The sequence below is a fragment of the Sciurus vulgaris genome (genome assembly GCF_902686455.1).
Source record: "Sciurus vulgaris genome assembly, chromosome: 3".
In the NCBI taxonomy this organism is placed as follows: Eukaryota; Metazoa; Chordata; class Mammalia; order Rodentia; family Sciuridae; genus Sciurus; species Sciurus vulgaris.
In genome coordinates, this window is record NC_136463.1 from 73956564 (window position 1) to 73978000 (window position 21437).

The 21437-nt window shown below is 46.4% G+C and overlaps 1 protein-coding gene across 1 annotated transcript in view; it reads right to left on the reverse strand.

The window, feature by feature from the left end:
* MYO7B (myosin VIIB) overlaps positions 1-21437 on the reverse strand; it is a 72322-nt gene that overhangs the window by 41261 nt on the left and 9624 nt on the right. The window contains exons 3-12 of the mRNA XM_079130545.1: positions 17686-17799; positions 16089-16241; positions 14496-14680; positions 13093-13214; positions 8095-8237; positions 6241-6354; positions 4664-4817; positions 2399-2475; positions 791-910; positions 386-528 (exon numbers count right to left, since the gene is read on the reverse strand). Coding sequence (XP_078986671.1) covers positions 386-528; positions 791-910; positions 2399-2475; positions 4664-4817; positions 6241-6354; positions 8095-8237; positions 13093-13214; positions 14496-14680; positions 16089-16241; positions 17686-17799 — 1325 coding nt within the window. The remainder of the gene's footprint in view (positions 1-385; positions 529-790; positions 911-2398; positions 2476-4663; positions 4818-6240; positions 6355-8094; positions 8238-13092; positions 13215-14495; positions 14681-16088; positions 16242-17685; positions 17800-21437) is intronic.

The following is a 21437-nucleotide window of genomic DNA, read 5'->3' on the forward strand; positions in this document are numbered from 1 at the left end:
CATGCCTCTAGCTGAATCAATGCTATTGATTTCAATTGTCACCATGACCTCATGTGACAAAACATTCTGGTTTATGAGGCAAGTTAGATGGCCCAAGAAGAATGACAGATGCTGCAGTCTCAGCCTGGCTCCCTAGGATGGCTTTTAGCTATGTGACCTTCTCTAGACACACTGGGGATTCTGGGAGATGCGCACAGGCCATCTCATCAGAAAGACTCACTTGCAGACTCACCCTGGCATTGTGAGTGGAAGTGAGAGGTCCCTGCTTGGAGCCCAGAGGAAAGGGGGTTAGGTGGGATGGGAGCTGGGGACAGCTACTTTCTGGCTTTTTCAGAGAGGAGCTGCTTTTCTTCCATTTTCTGAGAGCAGGTGAGATCTATCATACCTGTTGTTCTGGAAATTTTCAAAGCCAAATATGTCCAGGAGGCCAATGGCCCTCCGCACATTTTTGGGATCATGGGCAGGTGGTGGGAAGATTGCAGCGTTGATCTTCTTGACAATCCACAGGAAGAGATGCCCATAGATGCCCTGAGGAGACATGGGGTGAAGCCAGAGGGAGGCTACCTCTCCTCCAAGTTCACCCAGAAAGGCTGCATGAAGATGAGATGTCTCAGACCGACTGGGGGATGTTACCCTACTGTAAAGATAAGAAATCAAGCCCAGAGAGGCTGGGAAGCCCATAGTCACTAGGTGGGCAACTGGCAGAATTGGGACCTGCTCATCAGTCTCTGTTCTTTCTTGGTTTTCACCAATAGGACCAGGAGCAAATGCTGCTCCCACATCCCTGTACCTTGACAAAGGCATCCCTCCGGTCAGCAGCCTGGGCAATGTTCAGGGGCCTGGTGACATACTCCCCACGAATGAGAATGGTGTGCTTGATCAGACAGTCCCGGAGCTCCTGGTACTGCACCTGGGAAAGAAGGTACAACTGCATTGCTCCTGTGGAGCAGGGCCTGGACCCAGACTCCCACCTGCTCCTGCTGTGTCTTATGACCAGACACCCCATGCCCAGGACCTGGGGGGCGGCAATGCTCATGACCAGGGCCAGGCCAGACTGGGGCCACAGCCAGGGTGCTGGGAGTGCTGGACTGCAGAGAGTTAAAGAAGGATGTTGATGTTGAAGGATGCTGGTGTCCTGGGGCTTGGGAGAGGGACTGCTGGCAAAGGAACTGCTGTGGGGAGGGTTCTGAGGCCAGGCTTCAGCTATGCCCAGACCCCACCCCCGAAAAAAAATCACCACCTGGAGGCTGAAAGGAAATCTGGATGCAGGGAAGGGGGAGCTGGCAAAACTCAAAGCTCTTAAGTGCCTGCTCTGAATGTGGCCTCTAAAAGTTCAGGTACTGGAAACTTAATCCCCAAATTCATATGTTAATGGTGTTTAGAGGTGGGACCTAGGGAGGCAAATGGGTCAAGAGGGCACTGCCTCACAAATGGATTAATCCATGCGTGGATAAATAGATTAAAGAGTTACCTAGGGAGTGACTTCGTTATAAAAACAAGCTCTCTCTTGTGTAGTTGCTCAGTCTTGCCATCTGATGCCACCATACATAATGTAGCAGGATGGCCCTAGTCAGACCCAAGCAGATGCTGGTGACTGCTCTTGGACATCATAGCCTCCAGCACTGAGAGCTAAATTAACATTAATTCTTTATAAATTATCCAGTCTCAGGTATTCTATTATAAGAAACAAAAAAATGGACCAATACCCTTAAATAAATGTTACACAAAATGTGACTAATGCAAATGCCTTTTTTCCCCTCTAATTATATTAATTTCTCACAGAACCGTCCACGGGGTGTGATGTGGACCATGCTGCAATGTTCCCAGTACAAAAATATGTCCCCACCCAGCGTCTGCCACTTTCCCTCTGAGTCAAGGCTCCTTTTGCTCCCTGGAATAATGTGAAGGGCTGATAGTATGAGTCACAAGACTCTCAAGACTCAAAGTCACATGTGACACATGTCACTTTCCCAAAATAACACACTCCTGGAGAAGTCCTGGGGGACAAGGACACAGGACAGAGATACTCTGATGGGTGTGGGGTTAGGTGCTCGAGTGAGGAGTTAGGGATGAATGTGGCAGAGTGAGGATGCTGCATGGTGGGCCACTGAAGGACAGGAGGGGACACTGGACAGAGGAAGAAGCACAAATTAAGGCTACAATGGTCATTTTACTGCTTTGTTAGGGATTGGCTCAAATGGTCCCCTTCCTGATGCCCACCCTCAGGCGTCACAGTGTGCAGAAGGGCACAGAGATTGAGCTTAGAGCCCAGGAGAGGGAAGGGAGGCAGGGGTGGGCTCCTGGACAGGGTTATGAGAATCAGGCCTCAGGAGTCTATGGGCCCAAGCCCCCTAGCCTCTCACAAAAGTGGAAGCTAGCAAGCACAATAGCCTAGTACCTCCAACAAGTTCATCATGATGGGAAAGGCAGGCGTCTCCATCACGTCAGAGGAGTCCAGGTTCTCGAAGACCGCAGCTAGAGAGAGGCAGCAACCCTGAATGGGAAAGTGGTGGGACAGAGGGCAGCCCCAAATCCACACCTTGCAACAACTGTCCCTGGGGGTTGGCCACCATGGAGGGGGTGAATGTTCCTGGTGACCCCCTATCACTAGCATCTTAGCTATGAATGAATGTAAGGGACCATAGTTCCTTCTGTCTGATGAGATCATGGTTCTGGGTGAAAAGGAAGTTTGAAGAATCCTGGGTTTATTTGGACTAAGTTGGGATACACAGTTGGCACTGGCACTGGCAGTGCCTGACTGGGACCTATTATAGGAGATGAGCCACTAGTCAGTCACCTTCGATCCACTCTACTGTCCATAGACACCTGGGCATTCATTTATTCATCCAATCTAATGAAGCAAGCATGAATGGAGTGCTGACTGTAAGCAATAGTCTCTGACCACCTATCTACTTCAAGTTCTTTCTCTCTGAGCCACTGTGTACCTGCCATGCTGGGGGTGGGGATGCTGTTTATTTATCTTCTATAAACTTAGAAAAATTGTGAAATAAAACATACAGATAAAATGTATCAAACAAAAAAGTATGTTGTTGTAAGGCCAATGCCTTACAACTAAAGCCAAATACAGTCCCTGCCAGTGCCAACGTCTTCCATTGGTCCTCTCCTTGTAAGGTGGTGTTGCTCTCCCCTGGAGCTAATACTTGCCCAACTTTTATGACAATCTCTTCCTTGCTTTTTCTCCATCTTCTTATTATGTACATGGAGTTTTGCCTGTGTTGAGTGTCATGTCTAAGTGTGACCTCAGCGCCCATATTCTTCTGTTTATTTTCATGACATCATGTTTCTGACACTCTTCCACATCCTATACCCACTTCTGGTCAGCATGCACTTTCCCTGGCAGAAAGGCCCAGTTTGGTTGGTAGGTGACAGGCCACCCTAACTACCACTCGCCACAGTTGGCTTTCCGGTATGATATGAGATTGTGGTCCCAGTTCATGTTTTCCCTGTGGACCCCACTGCTCTGTGAATCAGTGCCTTTGGTTAGTTCCAGAACCAGTCATACTCCCTTCAAATGTGGCTCTCCAGTGAAAGGTTTGCTGCATCTTCTATCTGCATCCGCCACACTTCCTACCTGCTCTTTCATAGTCTCATCTTTATGCCTCTCTGCGCCTTATTGTTGGAGCTTCTTCTGACTTTTCTTTTAGCTCACACATTCCCTCAGCTGCTAAACCTATCCACTAAGTTCTTGATTTTGATGTCATTTTTGGTTTTGGTACTGGGGATTGAACCTAGGGACACTTTACCCCTGAGTTACATCCCCAAGCCTTGCTACTTTTGTCACAGGTCTTGCTAAGATGCTGAGAGTCTTACTAAGTTGCTGAGACTGCCCTCAAACTTGCAATCCTCCTGTCTCAGCCTCCTGAATTGCTGCTGGGTTTACATGCATGTGCCATTGCACCCAGTGTCTTGTTGTTTTTTAATATTAGAATTTCTGTGTGGCTTCTTTTAAAATATGTAATATCACTTTTTAGAGTTTCCAGTTCCCTGTCTAAATTTTTTTTTACTCAGCTTTTTCTTTTCTTGAACACAGCAAGCAAAGTAGATCTCTTATTGGTGTCCAACTATTCCAATATCTGAAATCTTTGTGATATTTCTGTTACTTATTATTTCTGCTGGCACTTGCTCATGGTATCTGTTTTCTTGTTCCTATTTCTGGGCACATGCTTCATGTTGTATTTGAAATATTATTAGAAGAAATCATTAGTAATTCATGTTGCTGTTAATTCCTTCCAGAGAGGATTGTTAGTAACTTCGGTTAGGTGCTTGGGAGTACTGACAGGTCAGGACACCTCAATCCCCAAACCATCTTGTTGCTTGTGAACCAGCTTGAAATTTTGTGTGTGGATTTGTCTACACTGATTCATCCTCACCCTGAATGTGTAGTCCTCTGGGGTTTCAGCTAAAACTGGGTGGGGGTAACTGATCAGAGTCTTTACTTTTGGGGTTTGATGTCTCCTTCTATAACTCTAGGAGCTATTCAAAATCACAGCTACATTTTCCATATGTATTTTTCCAGAACCGGGTTGGACCCCATGACCTGTGGGCCCTTCTGGTAAAAATCCCCGGAGAATTCTTCCCCTTACTGTCCCAGTCACCCCACTCTTCCTCCACAAGGGTGCAACTGTGGCCGAAACAGCCTTACCCATAAATTCCACATTCCCCAGGTGGAGAATGGCTGCCAACAGCTTGCTGATGTCCCACTTCTCAGAGTCGGAGAACTGAAGGATCTTCATGGCTGAGCGAACGTGGGCGTAGTCCTTGGTATCATTGAGCCCCTCACAGGAAGTGCAGTTTCCCTGTGAAAAAGGGCATCTCAGTTAATGGGGCTGCTCATGTCCCACCTCCATCCAGAGGCCAGCAAGGCCTGACACCCCAGAGACTCAGCCAAAGGCTCCAAAAGTCATACTTCATAGGCTGTGAGTGGCTCCTTAAGGGTCACATCCAGGCATAAGCTCAGAAAAATAGATAAAAGTTTGCCTGAGCCTTGCCACTACTGCTGGCACTTGGCCAGAGGGTGACCTTGGGCCAGTTGTCCCTTGTCCCCTTCTCCAAGTCCCTATTTGTCATCTCTCTATGCTCAGCACTGCCTTGTCTGCCTCTGTGGAACACTGTGGGCTCATCCCTTTAACAAACACTTCCCAAGGCTCACCATAAGCCAGACACTGTGTTACTTGCTGGGAATTCAGAAATGGTGAGCTCCGATCCCACTTTGGGTGCTATGCATCTAGGAGGGACAGGCAGGAAGCAAGTGACCATGCCATGGACTGTTACTGGTGCTGAGACCCAAGAAACCAGGACCATTCCCACTGAGAGGTGGGGAAGGCTTGCAGGAGGAGGAGCCTAAGCTGGCTCCAGTCTGATCTTCAAATCAGCCCTAGGTGGTGATGGCAGAAGCAAGGCTGCAAAGTGGGAGGCAGGGGCAGGGTCTGCCAGGAGGCTGGGATCAGAGTTGAAAGGGGAGAGTGGGCCGAGGGTCAGATCCTGAAAGGACATGGAAACCATGCCAAGGAGCTTGGGCTTCTACCAAATAATTGTCATCAGAGATCAAATTACCACCATAGGAAGATTCCTTTGGCCACAGGTAGATGACAGATGGGATGATGGGGGTTGGGGTGAGGAAACTACTGTCATGGTCCAGGCAAGGGCTGATGAAGGCTTTGAGGCAGTGACCACAGGAGAGTGGGTCATGCAGGAGAGAGATCCAAGGGGTGGAATGCATCCATTCTCTTGTCAGCCAATGTGAGCATGTGACCGCTTGTGCAGTGCTATCCCAGGAGGCAGGGACACAGTGGTGAGCAAGGCTACTGCTTTCTGGAAGCTAATGTTCTGAGGACACACACCAGGACCGGAGCAGGAGACATGTGGATGACTCTCCAGAATTCACAGTATCAGGAGCCTTTTGATTTGCAGGGGACCAAAGGAAGGTGAGGTTTGTGGGGAAAGACCACAGGATCAGTTAGGGGCTCCCAAAGTAAAGATGGCAGAAGGGTAGGAGAAGGCATGCTGTCCAGAGCAGGTCTCTGGCAGTAAAAAGTTGATTCCAAATACAGAAGGAGCTGGGGCAGGTAAGAGTAAGGAGGACCATCAGCCCTGCCTCAGAAGCCCAGCTAGAGTTAGGGAATTTCTGCAGCTATGGAAATTCAAGGTTTGGGGGGCCCTGACCCTTTCCTCTGTCTCTCTGATTGCAGCTGAGCAGTGGGATGGGCAGGATGGGCTCACCATAGTCAGGTAGTGGTACTCAGAGGGTGTCCCCAGGCTCAGCAGCTTCTTCTCCTCGGCACTCATCCCCATGAGCATGCAGTAGAAGATGTGGTAGTTCCGCTCCTCCGCAGCCTGGGAGTGTGTGTTCCCAAGAGGCTTGTCAGCAAGTTCCCTGAAGCCACCAACCCTCCCACTGTCCCAGCTTTAGTTCCAAGGTCTCCCAGTCAGGTGTGGCTCTGGCATTGATCCAAAAGCTGGCCTGGCCTTCCTGCCATCTTCATTCTGGGCCTCCAGGGTCTGTTCATCCCCTACCCTGAGCTTCCCGTTTCTGGACTGCTTCTCCCAGACCTGAAGCTGCCTGTCCCCAAGGTCTTGCAGGACTCTGACTCACAATCCCACACACTTTGCAGTCATTTTTGTGACCCACCTGACAGCCACAGCTTATTCAGGCCTTGTATTTCTTTAAACACTATTTATAAATGCACTCCTTTGTAGATATTTAATCCATCTGAAGTATATAGTATTATGAATTGAGTTTCCTTTCTGCTTCCCCCAGCTTGAAATCCCTTGGTCTTCCTCCTCAGAAGTCTGTGTTCCTTCTAGATATTAAAGGCATTTAGTTATATCTAGAATAGTTATTTTATTTTATATAAACTTATACTTGTTGTTTTTCAACTTCCTTTTTATGCATCTGTTTCTTGGTGTTCCTCCCCTCTTTGTAATTCTGCCCAGCTTCCTAAAGTGTAATATACCATATTTTTAATTCAATTTTATTGTTTTGGTGCTGGAGATGGGACCCAGGACCTTGCATCTGCTAAGTACATGCTCTACCAGTAAGCTATACCCATGGCCCATGCCATGTTTTAATTGGTGTCTTATGATGGACAGGGCTTATTTTTAGCCTCCTTTAGAAGTTTCCCACCCAAAGTACTATTTTGTATGACAAATTCTACAACTTTGCCAACCACTGTGTGAAGAAGGCAGTGTTTCTGGGAAGAGGAGGCCTTGGAGTCAGAGAGACTTTATCATATGCTAGCTTCACGATCCTGGCAAACTACATAACCTATCTGGGCTATGGAGATAAAGATATCTCATGGTTGTTGTGAGAAGCAAATGAGAGAAGCAGGGGGAATTACTTCTTTCTCCAGCTTCCCATGGTGCCAAGGTATCTCTCCCCCTCACACGTGGCCCCAGCCCCTTTTGTTGGTAGTATTTCCCCCGCTGGACCTTCATGTTTGCGTGTGTGTGTGTGTGTGTGTGTGTGTGTGTGTGTGTGTGTGTGTATGTTCACATGCACACCCATACACATTTGGGGTTATGCCATTATGTGAGAAGGTGCACACACATAAGACTGCATCAATTCTGTGTTGTAGGTGTCACACGTTGGCATCCCTGCCATTCAGAATCAGCTGTGTGATTTGTGGACCACTATAATGTGAAATTGCATGACCTCTTGCTGAAGAGTAAGAATTTCAAGTTGGCAACAGCAAAACACTGAACCAAGTGTGAGCCTTTCTGAGCACAGGGCTCTGGGTGACAGTCAGCCAGGATTTCCTGGTCATTGAGGCCTCTGGACACCATCAACCAGCTTCCCCTGCCATGGTCCCAACACACTTGAAAATGCACTTGGTCACTGGCCCAGCCTCCAAACTAATTTTAGTGAGGTGAGGCACTGTGGCACCAAAGAATGAAGAAAATTATATGGTTGAAAAATTCAAAAATTCAAATGAATGATAGAAAATCCTGTCATTTGTTTTGCTGGAATACTCAGGGGGCCCATGGGGTGTGGGAAGCTCCCTCCACCCAGGAATGGGGATGTGAGAGCGAGGAAGGGGACCCTCCTGGAGGGCTCTGGGGATGGCAGAGCCTCACCTGCCGGCAGACCCGGGACTTCTCCAGGAGGAACTGCTCGATGCATGCACCCTCGATCACCCCGCTGGCATTGAAGTAGATGTCGATGTACTTCCCGAAGCGGCTGGAGTTGTCGTTGTGGACCGTCTTGGCGTTTCCAAAGGCTGAAGGTGAGCAGGTGATGCCCATGAAAAAAGGAGAGAAGATTTACTTTTAGAGGGGTCATCTGGGTAGTCTTTAGAGAAGCCGTCTGGGTAGCCCTCTCAGAGGAGGTGCCAGTCCAAATCGAAGGATGAGGAGGGTCACCCCAGGCAGCCATGCCACAGAGAGGAAGGGGAAGTGCAGGAAAAGCTTGGCAGTCAGAAGGCACCCATGTGCCTGCAGAGCACAGGTCAGGAGAAAAGCAGTGGAAGGAGGACAGGGCCAGTGGGTGGGGCCAGGTAGCATAAAGCCCAAATGCTAGGCTCAGAATTTGGGAATTAGTTCTGCAGGTGATGGGGGAGGCAGAAGGGCTCCTGAGGGAGTGTGGGAGCAGATTTGCATTTTAGAAAGATGGCTCAGGCTGTAAAGTAGATGGAGAGGGCGAGCTTTCAGAGAGAGGGACATGAGCTGACCTGGCCAGAGGACAGATAAAGTAGTCAGAGTAAGAAGCATCTGGGTTGTAGCATGATCCAAAGTGCCTTTTGTGGAGTTATTACTGCAAGCTCTTTGGATGTGTCCCACAGTGAGAAAGCTATTTTGTACTATGTTCTACTACAGAATGTGAAAGTTGTTAGAATCAAAATGGAGTCACTCGTGTCAAACTGAGTCAAAAAATAAACAATGAAGCTGGGAGACCATGAAGGAGGGCTGTCGGGAACACGTGCCTCTGATGAGAACCATTACAAAAAATCCTTGAAACATTCCTGACCCTATATGTCTGTCACTAGAACTTTTGCCAAGGGGTTTCCAAACTGCGTCTTGCAACATAAATCAAAAGGACAGTTGTTAGGACGCACAAACACACCTGCTTGACACTCTTATCTCCAGGAGGAACTGCTCGATGCATACACCCTCGATCACCCTGCTGGCATTGAAGTAGATGTCGATGTGCATCTACTAGATGAGATAAGCCCCTGTAACCAATACTTTCTGTTTCAAACAAATTACATGTACTTCTCTTTTGCCTGTAAAAGCTTCTTCTTGCCTGAACCTCCTTGGATTATGTGTATGGTCTCCACATGTGCTGGATTGTAATACTCTGCCACTTGTGAATAAATTCAGTATTCCTTGGAGACTCTGTTATTTAGGTCGATGGCATACATCTGCATGCACATAATTAAAATAAAATATTTGGTGCAGTTCTTAACAAGAGCAATATGCAGATCCACTAGCAATGTATAAATGTCCCCTTTTCCCCACAACCTCACCAACATACTTATATTCTTGATAATTGCCATTCTGACTGGAGTGAGATGAAATCTTAGAGTAGTTTTGATTTGCATTTCTCTAATTGCTAGAGACGTTGAACATTTTTTCATATATTTGTTGATCAATTGTATATCTTCTTCTGTGAAGTATCTGTTCAGTTCCTTAGCTCATTTGTTGATTAGGTTATTTGGTGGGTTTTCTTTTTTTGTTTTGTTTTGTTTTTTGTTTTGGCATTAAGTTTTATGAGATCCTGGAGATCAGCACTCTATCTGATGTGTGGTAAAGATTTTCTCCCATTCTGTAGGCTCTATCTTCATATTATTGATTGCTTCCTTTGCTGAGAAGCTTTTTAGTTTGAATTCATCCCATTTATTGATTCTTGATTTTATTTCTTGTACTTTAAGAGTCTTGTTAAGGAAGTCAGGTCCTAAGATGGCATAATGAAGATTTGGGTCTACTTTTTCATCTATTAGGCACAGGGTTTCTGGTCTAATTCCTGGGTCCTTGATCCACTTTGAGTTGAGTTTTGTGCAGAGTGAGATATAGGGGCTTAATTTCATTTTGTTACATATAAATTTCCAGTTTTCCCAAAACATTTGTTGAAGAGGCTATCTTTTCTCCATTGTATGTTTTTGGCACTTTTGTCTAGTGTGAGATAACTGTATTCACGTGATTTTGTCTCTGCGTCTTCTACTCTGTACCATTGATCTATATGTCTATTTTGGTGCCAATACCATGCAGTTTTTGCTTTGGCTATTCTGGGTCTCTTATTTTCCAAATGAATTTCATGACTGCTTTTTCTATTTCTATGAAGAATGACATTGGGATAATAGGAATTGCATATGAATCTGTATAGCACTTTTGGTAATATGGCCATTTTGACAATGTTAATTCTGCCTATCCAAGAACATGGAGATCTTTCCATCTTCTAAGATTTTCTTTAATTTCTTTCTTTAGTATTCTGTAGTTCTCATTGTAGAGGTCTTTCACCTCTTTGTTAGATTGATTCCCAAGGTTTTTTTTTTGTTGTTGTTGTTGTTGTTTTGTTTTGTTTTAGGCTATTGCAAACAGGGTAGGTATATCTGTCCTGGGTATTTTCTATTCTGTGGTAGTTTATTTGTTCTAAAAGACTGATTACATGTCTCACTAATGGGCTGGATGCAGTCTGAAAATACCACCATCTGATGAAGAAAAGTGTTCCTTAGTGAAACTGGTTTAGGAATAAAACTCTCTCTCTTCTCTCTCTCCACACCATATACTCCCTTCTCTCCGTGAATCCAAAAGTACAGCAAAGCCTCTGAAAAGAGCCAGTTATGAAATTTATTTAATGTATTGAACCCAGAGTGGCTGTCACAGGGAACTGGTCAGGTATCTCCTCCGAAAAGAATCTGATATAGAAATATTTTGTAAAAGTTGGCAAGCTGGGACTGGGGATATAGCTCAATTCGTAGAGTGCTTGCCTGTCAAGCACAAGGACCTGGGTTCAGTCCCCAGCACCACACAAAAAAAGAAAAGTTGGCAAGCTGATTCTAACTTGTATATGGAAAAGCAAAGGACCTAGAATACCCCAATTTGAAAAACAAAACAAAATTGGAGGACACATGCTACCTGTCTGCAAAACTTCCCACAAAGTTACAGAAATCAAGACAGTATAGTTTTGGTAAAGGTTAGACAGGGAGTAATAGAACAAACAGAGCAAAGAGAAATAGACCCAAATATGTATGGTCAATTGATTTTAGACAAAGGTGCAAAGGCAAGTCAATGAAGAAAATCAGTCATCAACAAATAGACCTGGAACATTTAGCTATTCACACACAAAAAGAGGGAGGGAAGAAGGGAGGGAAAAAGAGAAAAGAGGCTACTTGTATCTTGCTCCATTGAAAAAAATTAGCTAAAGCTGGATCATAAACCTAAATCTAAGACTTAAAAGTGTGAACACCTAGAAAAAAACTAAGAGAAAATCCTGGATTTAGGCAAATATTCCTTAGATCCTACATCAAAAACATAATCCATTAAAGAACAAAATGATAAATGAAACTTTATCAAAATTTAAAACATATGTCCCGCAAATGACACCATTAAGAGATTCAAAAGACAATTAACTCATTGATGAGGAAATAAACCAATTTTTAAAAATAGGCCAAAGAATCGAACAGATACTTCACCAGAGAAGATATACAGAGGGAATTAAGCCCCTGAAAGATGCTCGATATCATTAGTCCCTGGGGAAATGGGAGTACAGCCACAGTGGGTACCACACAGCACGCATCAGAGCGGTGATCTCCTTGACCATGCTAGGTGCCAGCAAGGACAGAACAACCTGAACTCTCATACTCTGCTGGTGGGAAAGCAAAGTGGTACAACCATTTTGACAGTTTCAGACCAAGTTGCAAGATTCACTCATTATTTGAGCCAACTGTTACACGCTTGCATATTTATCCAAGAGGAAAAAAAATGTTCACACAAAAACCTGTGTGTGTTTATAGAAGTTCTATTCATAATTCCTAAAATCTATAAACCACCTAGGTACCCATCAGCTGATGAACAGACAAACTTCTGGTAGCTCCATACAATGGAATTCTACTCAACATTAAAAAGGAATGAGTTGGCTGGGTGCAATGGTACATTGGGTGATTTCACTTCTTTGACATTCTGAGAAAGATAAAACTTCAGGAGGGAAAAAAAAACCAAATTCATGGTTTCCAGGGGCTGGGGCTGGAAAGATAGATTAACACAAAGAGACTTGTGGGAAATTTTGAAGGGTGACAGAAATATTCTATATTATAATTATGATGGGGGGGTTATGGGAATGGGTGAGTCTATTAAAAATCATAAAATCGTACATTGAAAAAAGTGAATTTTTATTGTATGTAAAACCTATCTCAGTCATAAAGAAATGAGAGACTGTGCTGTACAGCAGTTGATAGCTTTGGGACTGAGGTCACAGACTTCTTGAGTCACCCTCACCAGGGACTGAACCTGGGTGACACTGGCATCTAATACAGAACTACTCTAAGGAGCAGTTTGATCCAGAGGCCCTCGGTGGTTTGACAAAGCTTTGTGGGCCTGCTGCAAAATGAAACTGTGGGGCCTCTTGCTAAAAGTATGAATTTCAAAATTGTGGCAGCAGAACCTTCAACCAAGTGTGTGAGACGTATCCAGCCCAAACTTCTCCTCACCCGATTCTCCTTCTTGTCCTCTTTCCTGTCTGAAGTATCCAATCAGCATCTCAGTCTGAAGCCTTGACCCGCCTACTCCTACTTCCTCCAAATTCATCCTCTGCAAGGGCTACCCCCTGAATAAACCCCTGGCAATTCTAACTATATGTAGTCCAGCAGCTGCTTCTCAGGAGACCTAAATGGACACAGCTGGTATTTCCCAAATTGATCTAATCTTGTAGCTCCTTTTAGGAGGAATACTTCCTGTGTAAAATACACATAGTAAACTTATAAAGTCATCAGTCAACCCCTTTTGCGCTGCCTGGGAGCCCCACACTTCAGCCTAGAGAATTAGGACTTATCCCATCTTTCCCTATAGTCATCCCCTGAAGGAAGTCTTCCATCTTAGGGGCTGGGAGAAGAGGGCAAGTCCCCAGGGGTGACCACTTACCTTCCAGGATGGGATTGGCCTCCAGGACCTGCTGCTCAATCCAGGAATGCTGGCCACTAACAGTGGCCAGGAACTGCAAGATGAGCTTGGTGGTCTCTGTCTTCCCAGCCCCAGACTCACCACTGCCAAGGGAATGGACAAGGATATGAGTCCACAGAAAAAACATTTTTTCAACACCTCTCAACTCTCCTGCATATCCACCCCAGGCCTGCTTCCTGGTCCCATCTAACAAGGACACCTTTTCTTCATGCAGAGATCTCACACCATGGGCCCTGCCTGTGGTCCTCAGACTACTATGTTGAAGAAGTTTTTGATGTGTTTGTCTTTTTTTACTGCTTGGCTGCAAACTCCTTGGCACAGTCAGATCTGGCTCATTCCAGAACCACCTGGCACAGTGCCCCATAAATACAGATGAATGAATAAGTGGGCTCAATTATTTGCTAATGAAAGTGTAGCACACAGGCCAGAAGCATCTGTCACCTAGTCAGAAAGACAAACAGCCTCCCTCCACCCAGCCTTGCTGAATCCAAATCTGCTTTTTTGCAAGACCCCCAGGCAGAATTCCTATACTTTAAAGTTTACATGGTGAACTCTCTCAATCCCTTTACCCAGCCTCAACCTCTGGCCAATTTTGCTTCCCTGCCTATAATTCTTTTTTTTTTTTTTTTTTTTTTTTTTTGTGGTGCTGGGGATTGAACCCAGGGGCCTTGTGCTTGACAGGCAAGCACTCTGCCAACTGAGCTATATCCCCCCAGCCCATCTGGGCCCATTTCTAAAGCAGCCATTCCACCTTTCTTCTTGCCTCAAGAAACATTTACTGAAGGCTGGAACCACCCAGGCCCTGATGATACAGTGAAAACCCAGGTTCTGAAAGGAGGGACATATCCTGGGAGAGTTCTAGGTGACTGTGTGCCCTTAAGAGGGGTATTTGCATTTGAATTAGAAGAGCCCCTACACAAATTCAAAGGCAGTCTCAGCAACTCAGTGAGGCCTTAAGCAACTTAGTGAGACCCTGTCTTAAAATTTTAAAGGGCTGGGGATGTGACTCAGTGGTTAAGCACCCCTAGGTTCAATCCCCAGTGCCGAGGGGGAGAGAGAGAGAGAAAGAGGGAGGGGGAGAGAGAGAGAGAGAGAGAGAGAGAGAGAGAGAGAGAGAGAAGATGGGGGAGAGAGAGAGAAAAGAGGGGGGGGGAGAGAGAGAGAAGGGGGGGGAGAGAGAGAGAAGAAGGGGGAGAGAGAGAGGAGAGGGGGATAGAAAGAGAGAGAGAGAAAGAGGCCCTAAATCGCCCTAGTCTCAAAAGCATATTGGTCACACATACTTTAGGGAAAGGGGCCTTTACAGGATATTTGGGCAATGACTGACCCCTCTGCCCTCCAGAAACATGGGGGCCCCCGAGTCCTACCTGATTACACAGCACTGGTCCCTCTTGTTCTTCTTCATGTTGAAGTAGCAGCTGTTGGCAATGGCGAAGACATGTGGGGGCAGCTCACCTACGTGGCGGCCATAGTAGAGCTGCATCTGTTCCAGGGTGTACAGGGGCAGCACCTGGAATGGGTTCACGGCCACCAGGATGGAGCCTGTGTATGTCTGGGGAAGGGAGCAGGAGGTGGTTAGTGTCTCTGCCCAGGGAATAGCTATTTGGTCCAGGCCTTGGCCGTGGGTGCCACCCCTTGAAGGTTATCAGGACAGCTGACTCTAGGGGGAAAGTAGGGTTTGATTCTGGGCAAGGAAGGAAGACTCTTAGCTGCTCAGAGAAGCCGGGGTGTCCACCAAGAATGTGAGCTTCCAGGGGACAGGTTCAAAATAAGATGAAATGTTTAGCACTCTGCCTGGTGCTTATTAGGGGCTCAATAAAAATGGGCTGAATGTATAAAATGAGGTTCTACCTACCTCCTGCAGGGGACTCTGTAAAGGCTGGTCAATGGCTATAGCCCTCATTGATCCCAACACATTCTGTGTACTCAAGGTCTCAGGGACAAGTCCCAATCCTGGGAATGCAGTTCAGGATCACCTGCTCATTGGGAGCCCCCAACTAGGTCCAACTGCTAAGGGGGTGGGCAGGGAGAGCCTCCACCACAAGACACAGAATTATCCTCTGCCTTCAAGGTGATGAGGACCAGATGAAGGACACATGCATGAGCACTTTGAAGAGGATGAGATGTTCAGTGTATCTTATTGTTGTTATCAGCCTCAGGAGCTCTGATCCACATTACTCAGAGCAGAAGCAGGGTGCCCTGCCTGGCCCCTCCCTCGAGGGCTCCTTCTTTCCCCCTCCAGTTCCAGTTTTCCCTCTATTCAGGGTCTCCAGCTTACTCTCAGACTTCTCCCAGCAGCACTGAGGGACAGTCAGAGCCAAACTAGCCACCTCTCCAGACCATGCAAGGGGCCCAGTGACAGTGACTTCTCCCAACCTTACCCACTGTGGAAGAATCCAGAAAATGCCAGTGGGTCGTGATGTCAATTTTGGAATGCCATCTTTCCTGGGAAACTTGGATGAGTGTTTTAGCGCTGGGCAAACCTCTATCCACTGCCAGGTTTGGTAGTAGGGCCCACATCTGCCTACATAGCCCTCCTCAACTGGTAGGTAGGGACACAGGAGTCCTGGATGTCACTCTCAGGAGGGCAGGAATCCTCTGTCAGATAACCCTATTTGCAACATGCCTACGAATTGGGGGGTGGGAACAGAGGCTATGCTCATCCCATTGTCCTTCAGCGTCCTCCTGACCTGTCAGAGCAGATTCTTACTTAGCCACAGGCGGAGACAAGGGCTCCTGCTGTGTGCCAGGCACTGTGCTGTCAGCACACACCAGCTTTCTCTCCTCAAGGGTATGATCCCTGCTGCTTTTGGATTGGGAGCAGAGATTGAGAAAGGTTGGGTACACAGCCACCTCATACAGTGAGGACATGGGGAGTGGTGTCTGGCTCCAGATCCCCTCATGCACCACTCTCCCCATTGTGGGAGGCTCCCAGATGGACATAGGATAGGGAGACTCACATAGATCTTGTGTTGCTGGTAGCGGATCAGGAGGTTGTGCACCATGCCTGCCTCGTTCAGGTCCCCCAGGCGGATCATGTCATCTACACCCTCAGCCGAGGTGGGGTGCATGGGGCTAAGAGCACCAAAGTCCTCTGCTCGGATCCAGTGTTCCTGGAATGATGGGCACAGACTCCCCTGAGGGGCAGCCTTCATGTGCACCAGCCCCCAGCACCCTACTTCTCCACATTCCCAGGCACAAGGTGACTCATGTGGTCACAGATCAGCTGACCTGGGGCAGGTGGCCAGTCTCTGGCCAGGGTCAGTCTGTGGTTTAGGTCAAGGAATGCCTGTGACAAAATCAGGTCCAACTGTGGCTTTGGTCAGCATGTATCAAGGGCCTGGGGTCTATGAGTAGCTGGGCTAGGGCCAAATCTTAGACTGGAATGAAGGAGCTGGTAGCTACAAGTTAGATTTGAGGTCAGCTTGCATCTGGGGCCTCACCATTGTTGGAGTAAGTACAAATAAAAGTGTGTGTGTGTGTTTTTTTTTTAATCACAAATGGATGTTGAATTTTGTCAAATGCTTTTTCTGCATCTATTAAGACAATTATATATTTTTTCTTATTTAGTCTGTTGATTTGGTGACTTATACTGATTTATTTTCAAATGTTGCAGGAAATTTTTAGGGTAAACCCATTTGGTTATGATGCATTTTCTTTTTTATATATTGGCTAATATAGAACAATTGCTAATTTTTAAAAATGACTTTTTATGTGTGTATGTGTGAGTGTGTGTGTGTGTGGTACTGGGGATTGAACCCAGGGTTGCTCTACCACTGAGCTACATCCCCAGTCATTTTCTTTATTTTTAATTTTGAGACAGGGTCTTGCTAAATTGTTTCAGCTGGCCTGGAGCTTGTGATTCTCCTCTTGCCTCAAACTCCTGAGTCACTGAGATTTTAGGTGTGCACCACCATACCCAGCAGTAAAGGTGTTTTTGAAAAACCATACAGCATTATGCAAATGGAAGGTATTATTGTTCCATATGGCTTCCATAATCTGGAGCTTCTAGGCCCCAGTCTAGAAGTTTCTCCTTTGGGCCATGTCTGCAGGTACCTTACCATGGAGCCCATCTGGGCTGGGCAGTTAGACTGAGGTGACCAGCTGAATGCTTGCCTTGCAAACCTACCTCGCCTCTCTGCTACCAACTGCCCCTGCCTGGAGGGGGTGGGGGGTGAGCTTCCAGTCAGGTCACCCTGAGCTCCACCGCTCACCTCTGCATTTTTGCTCTTCCTTCACCTCCACAGGTTTCTCACCCACCTTTCCCTCCAGCTCCCTTCACTCTGTACACCAGCTTTCAGCCCTCCCCGCCTCCACTGCCCTTCCTCCCTCTTTCCTGCCCTCCTAATTCTCCTAGTTTCCCTAGAATGCAACTCTTGAAACATTCCCCAAGAAGGACACATAATGTTCTCCAGGGCAGGACTCCTCTGTAGTCTGTCCTGCCACAGAGATCTTGGGCTTCTGAACCCCTGATGTTGGGGAGCAGCAGAGGCAGCAGACTCCAGGGCCCTGGTGGGTGGGCACAGGGGACCCAGGGCAAAGCCCCCCAACACTGACCTTGCCCTCGTCATCCTCGACCAAGACCTTGCCTGGCTTTGTTTCTTTGATGATGCCCCCGATGGCCACTTCAGTCTTATTGGTAGAAGGAGGTTCCAGCCACACATGGTCACCCTGGAGGGCAGAGAGGAAACAGTGGTCTGATCCCTGCTTCTCTTCCCCTTCCCACTGGAGGCTTACCCGTCCTGGGGCTGTCTGCCCTTTCCACTTGGAGCTCCTAGGTGGCTCTGTCTCTCCTCTCTTTCTCCCTTCCTCCCTCTCCTTCCCTCCCTCCCTCTCTACCCTCCTCTTCCACTTCTTCTTCTCTTCCTTTTCTCCCCTCTCCCTTCTTCTCTCCCCCACTCTCTCTCCCTCCCTCCCTCTTTACCCTCCTTCTCAGTGCCCCTCCTCCTTTCCCTCTCCCAGTCTCCTCTGAGCATGTGTCATCCATACTGCTCACTATGGCAGGTACCAAACACTATGCAGCTACTTGCTTTGTCTCTACCTTGCCTGGGACAGTGAGTCCACTAAAGACAAGAGCTCAAGCTTCCTCACAGAGCCCATCATAGAGAAAAACAACAATAACCAAAGTCAGCTTCTATTTATGAAGGCAGTGAGGTAGAGTGGTTTGGAGCAAATGAAAATGACAAGAGGTGAACTTCTCACTTGCATCCTCTCAGAAATCTCCATCAAGCAATTAGGAGAATGAGAAACAGAAACAAAACACAATTTTCAGTGGAAGTAGGAGATGGATGAGCCATTGGGCAGGCAGGAGAGCTGCCAGAAGACGAAGAAGAAAGTTGAAAAGAGGTCCCCATGAGCAGTTTCCAGAAAGAATCAGAAAAGTTCATTTCTCCACGTCTAACACCTTCAATTGCAGCACATCTCACTGCATCAGCAGAGAAACGGCAAGAGGTAGCAATGGGAGCTTTCCTGGCCTGGTTTAGCTCTAAGAAATGAGAGGCCATATTTGCAGAAAGCAGTCTCTGTGTGAGGTGGGAAAGGGAAGCTTTGCTCAGTGAAGAGTCTGACAGTACCCAAATCTATTGGTTGGGAGTGGTGCAGACTAAAAACTCAAATGCAAGGTTTCTGCTAGCCTGTAACATGGCATCCACCTCACATGAGCTTTCTGGTTCAAGAAGTTCATCTCACTCCAAGGAGAGTAAACCAAAAGCAGACAGCACAGGCCTACTACAAAGATACTGAAACCCAAGGGAGGAAAGGAGCATTCAAAGAAGAAGAAAAACAGAAACAAAAACCTGCCAGAGCAGTAGAAAATAAAAACCAAGTATGTCACCATCTTTTATTAAAACGTACCAGAGTGCACATCAGAGCTAAAAGAGCTTAGGAACAAGATGGCAAGACAACTGAGAATGAGGTATAGAAGTTGGTAGAGTTCAAGAAAGAAATGAAGGAAAAGAAATGATCCAACTGAAACAGAAGGAAAAAAATAACAACAACAGGAGAATATGGACCAACCTCAAAATTATGACAAGAATCCTAAAGACAGGAAGGAGAAAAGTGAGCAAAATGACAAGGAAATTTTAAAAACTAGAATTAGGGAGAGAAGGACAGAAACACAGAAGACAGGCGAAAATATAGAGTATCCAGAGAAGAAAACTAGAGAGGGGGGGACGCAGCAAAATTAATAAAGATACAATTCAAGACAACTTTCCAGAATCTAAAAAAACCTTTGATCTATAAACAGACAACACATACCAAGTACCAGGAGAAAACAAAACAAACAAACAAACAAAAAAGATCTGGTACCAGGGAAAATATAACCTGATCCAGGACAAATAAAAATCAACTCTAGTACAGATTCAATGTAATCCCTATTAAAATACCAGTGAAATTTTCATAGACAAAGAAAAAGCAATCCTAAAAATAGTATGCAACCACACACAAAAAAATAGCCGAAGTCATCTTTATCAAAAAGAATGAAGCAACAGGCAACCCACTATGAAAACACACCATGTAGCTATAGTACAGAGAGGTTGCAGAGACAGAGTAGGCACATGAGCACTGGGGAGTAGGGCTGAGGATCCAAGTCCTTTGTACACAGAGGGAAGCCAATGATAGATAAGACCGAGAACCCAAATATCAAGTAGCACTGTAACGTCTTTACAAACAGAGGGAAAAGTAGAAGGGTCAACTACAGGGATTGACAGTGGTCATTTCTAGGGAAGAGGAAGTGGGGCACTGACTCTTGTAAGCAGTATGCCTACACAACTTTATAAAAATAAAAGTTAGCCAGCCTCGGTGGCACACGCCTGTAATCCCAGCAACCAGGGAGGCTGGGGCAGGAGAATTGGGAATTAGAAACCAGCCTGGGGAACTTAGCGAGACCCTGTCTCAAAATTTAAAAACAAAATAAAAAGGGCTAAAAATATAGCTCAGTGGTAGAGTGGGCCTGGGTTTAATCACCAGTAAGGCAAATAACAACAACAACATTAATAATAATAATAATAATAGCTAAATTAAAAGAAATTTCAAGGAGCATTTGCTACAGGATGCAGAAGACAGCAGGAACAACACACTGTTTAAGTTAATTAAATCACATCCGAACCCTCAGAGACTGAAGACAAGCTCTTTTAGAACAAGGTTGAAATTTCAGTGTGAATGTTGGCATTGTGCAGTGAAAACAGCTGGCCAGTCACCAAAGTGAGAAAATTTGAGTCAAAATGTATGATGAACATCTCACAGCAAAATTGACATTAACTGGAGATGAAAACCACTTCCAGTGTAGGCCCAGTGATGAGGTGTCAGCCCAACAGAGGCTGGAAGAATAACTAAAAGAACTGGAGAATGAATTTTGCAAGGTAAGAAGTGATTGACTTGCCATTTGGCCAGAGGTCACCTGGGAAATAAGTGGGAAGCCAAGGGGTAGAAAACAGAACTTCTTCCTGAACTTCATGGGCATAAAAAAATGCCTGTTCAAAAGCAACTGAATCATGGGAAGAATGGGCAAGAAGGAGGAAAAGCAGGAACTGTCAACTGCAAAAAAAGTAGAAGTGTATGAAGAGGTGCAAGGAACAGAGGCTGAGTTTCAGAAGTAGGGACCTCCATAGCCTGTGTTGCTTTCTGTGCAAGAAACACCTGATGACTGGCCACTGTTCCTGCTGCAGCAGAGCTCAGCATGCAGAGGAAGTGGGAACACCAGTCAGAGATGGAAATTACTACATGGAAACCGAAGCTCTAAAAGTCCACTCTCAGGAGACCTGGTTCTCAGGTGCCTTCACACTGATATCTTCTGAGCTGGGCAGCTCTTTGGCCCATTCACTGGCACCAGCAGTGCACCGTGCCCAGCCACTGAGTGCCCAGCCACTGTGTGCCCACCTGCCACGGTACTCTTCACTCAGTAGGAGATGAGCTAGAGGTGGCTTGGTGCCTTGCAGTGGAGAAATCAAGGACTCTCCAACAGTGGTACCTAGGGTGTCAGCCCCAGTGCAGTTCCATCAGTAGATTTGGGGCCCCTCCCATCTGCAGGGACTGATGACTGGTGCCCTCTTTCTCCCAGAAATCCTCCCCCACCTGGGTGCTCTTTCATTAGATCTCTTCCCTATCTGCTAAGGAATGAATTGCTTGCACTGTGAGAACATATCTGTTGTTTAAGTCCCCCAATCTCTTTGAAATCAGACAGACCTGAGTTTTAACCCCTACCTGCTATAGCTTGAATTCTGAATGACCCCAACATGTCCATGTGTTGGAAGCTTAGATCCCAGTTTGGTGCTATTGGGAGGTAGTGAGATCTTTAAGTGGTAGAACCTGGT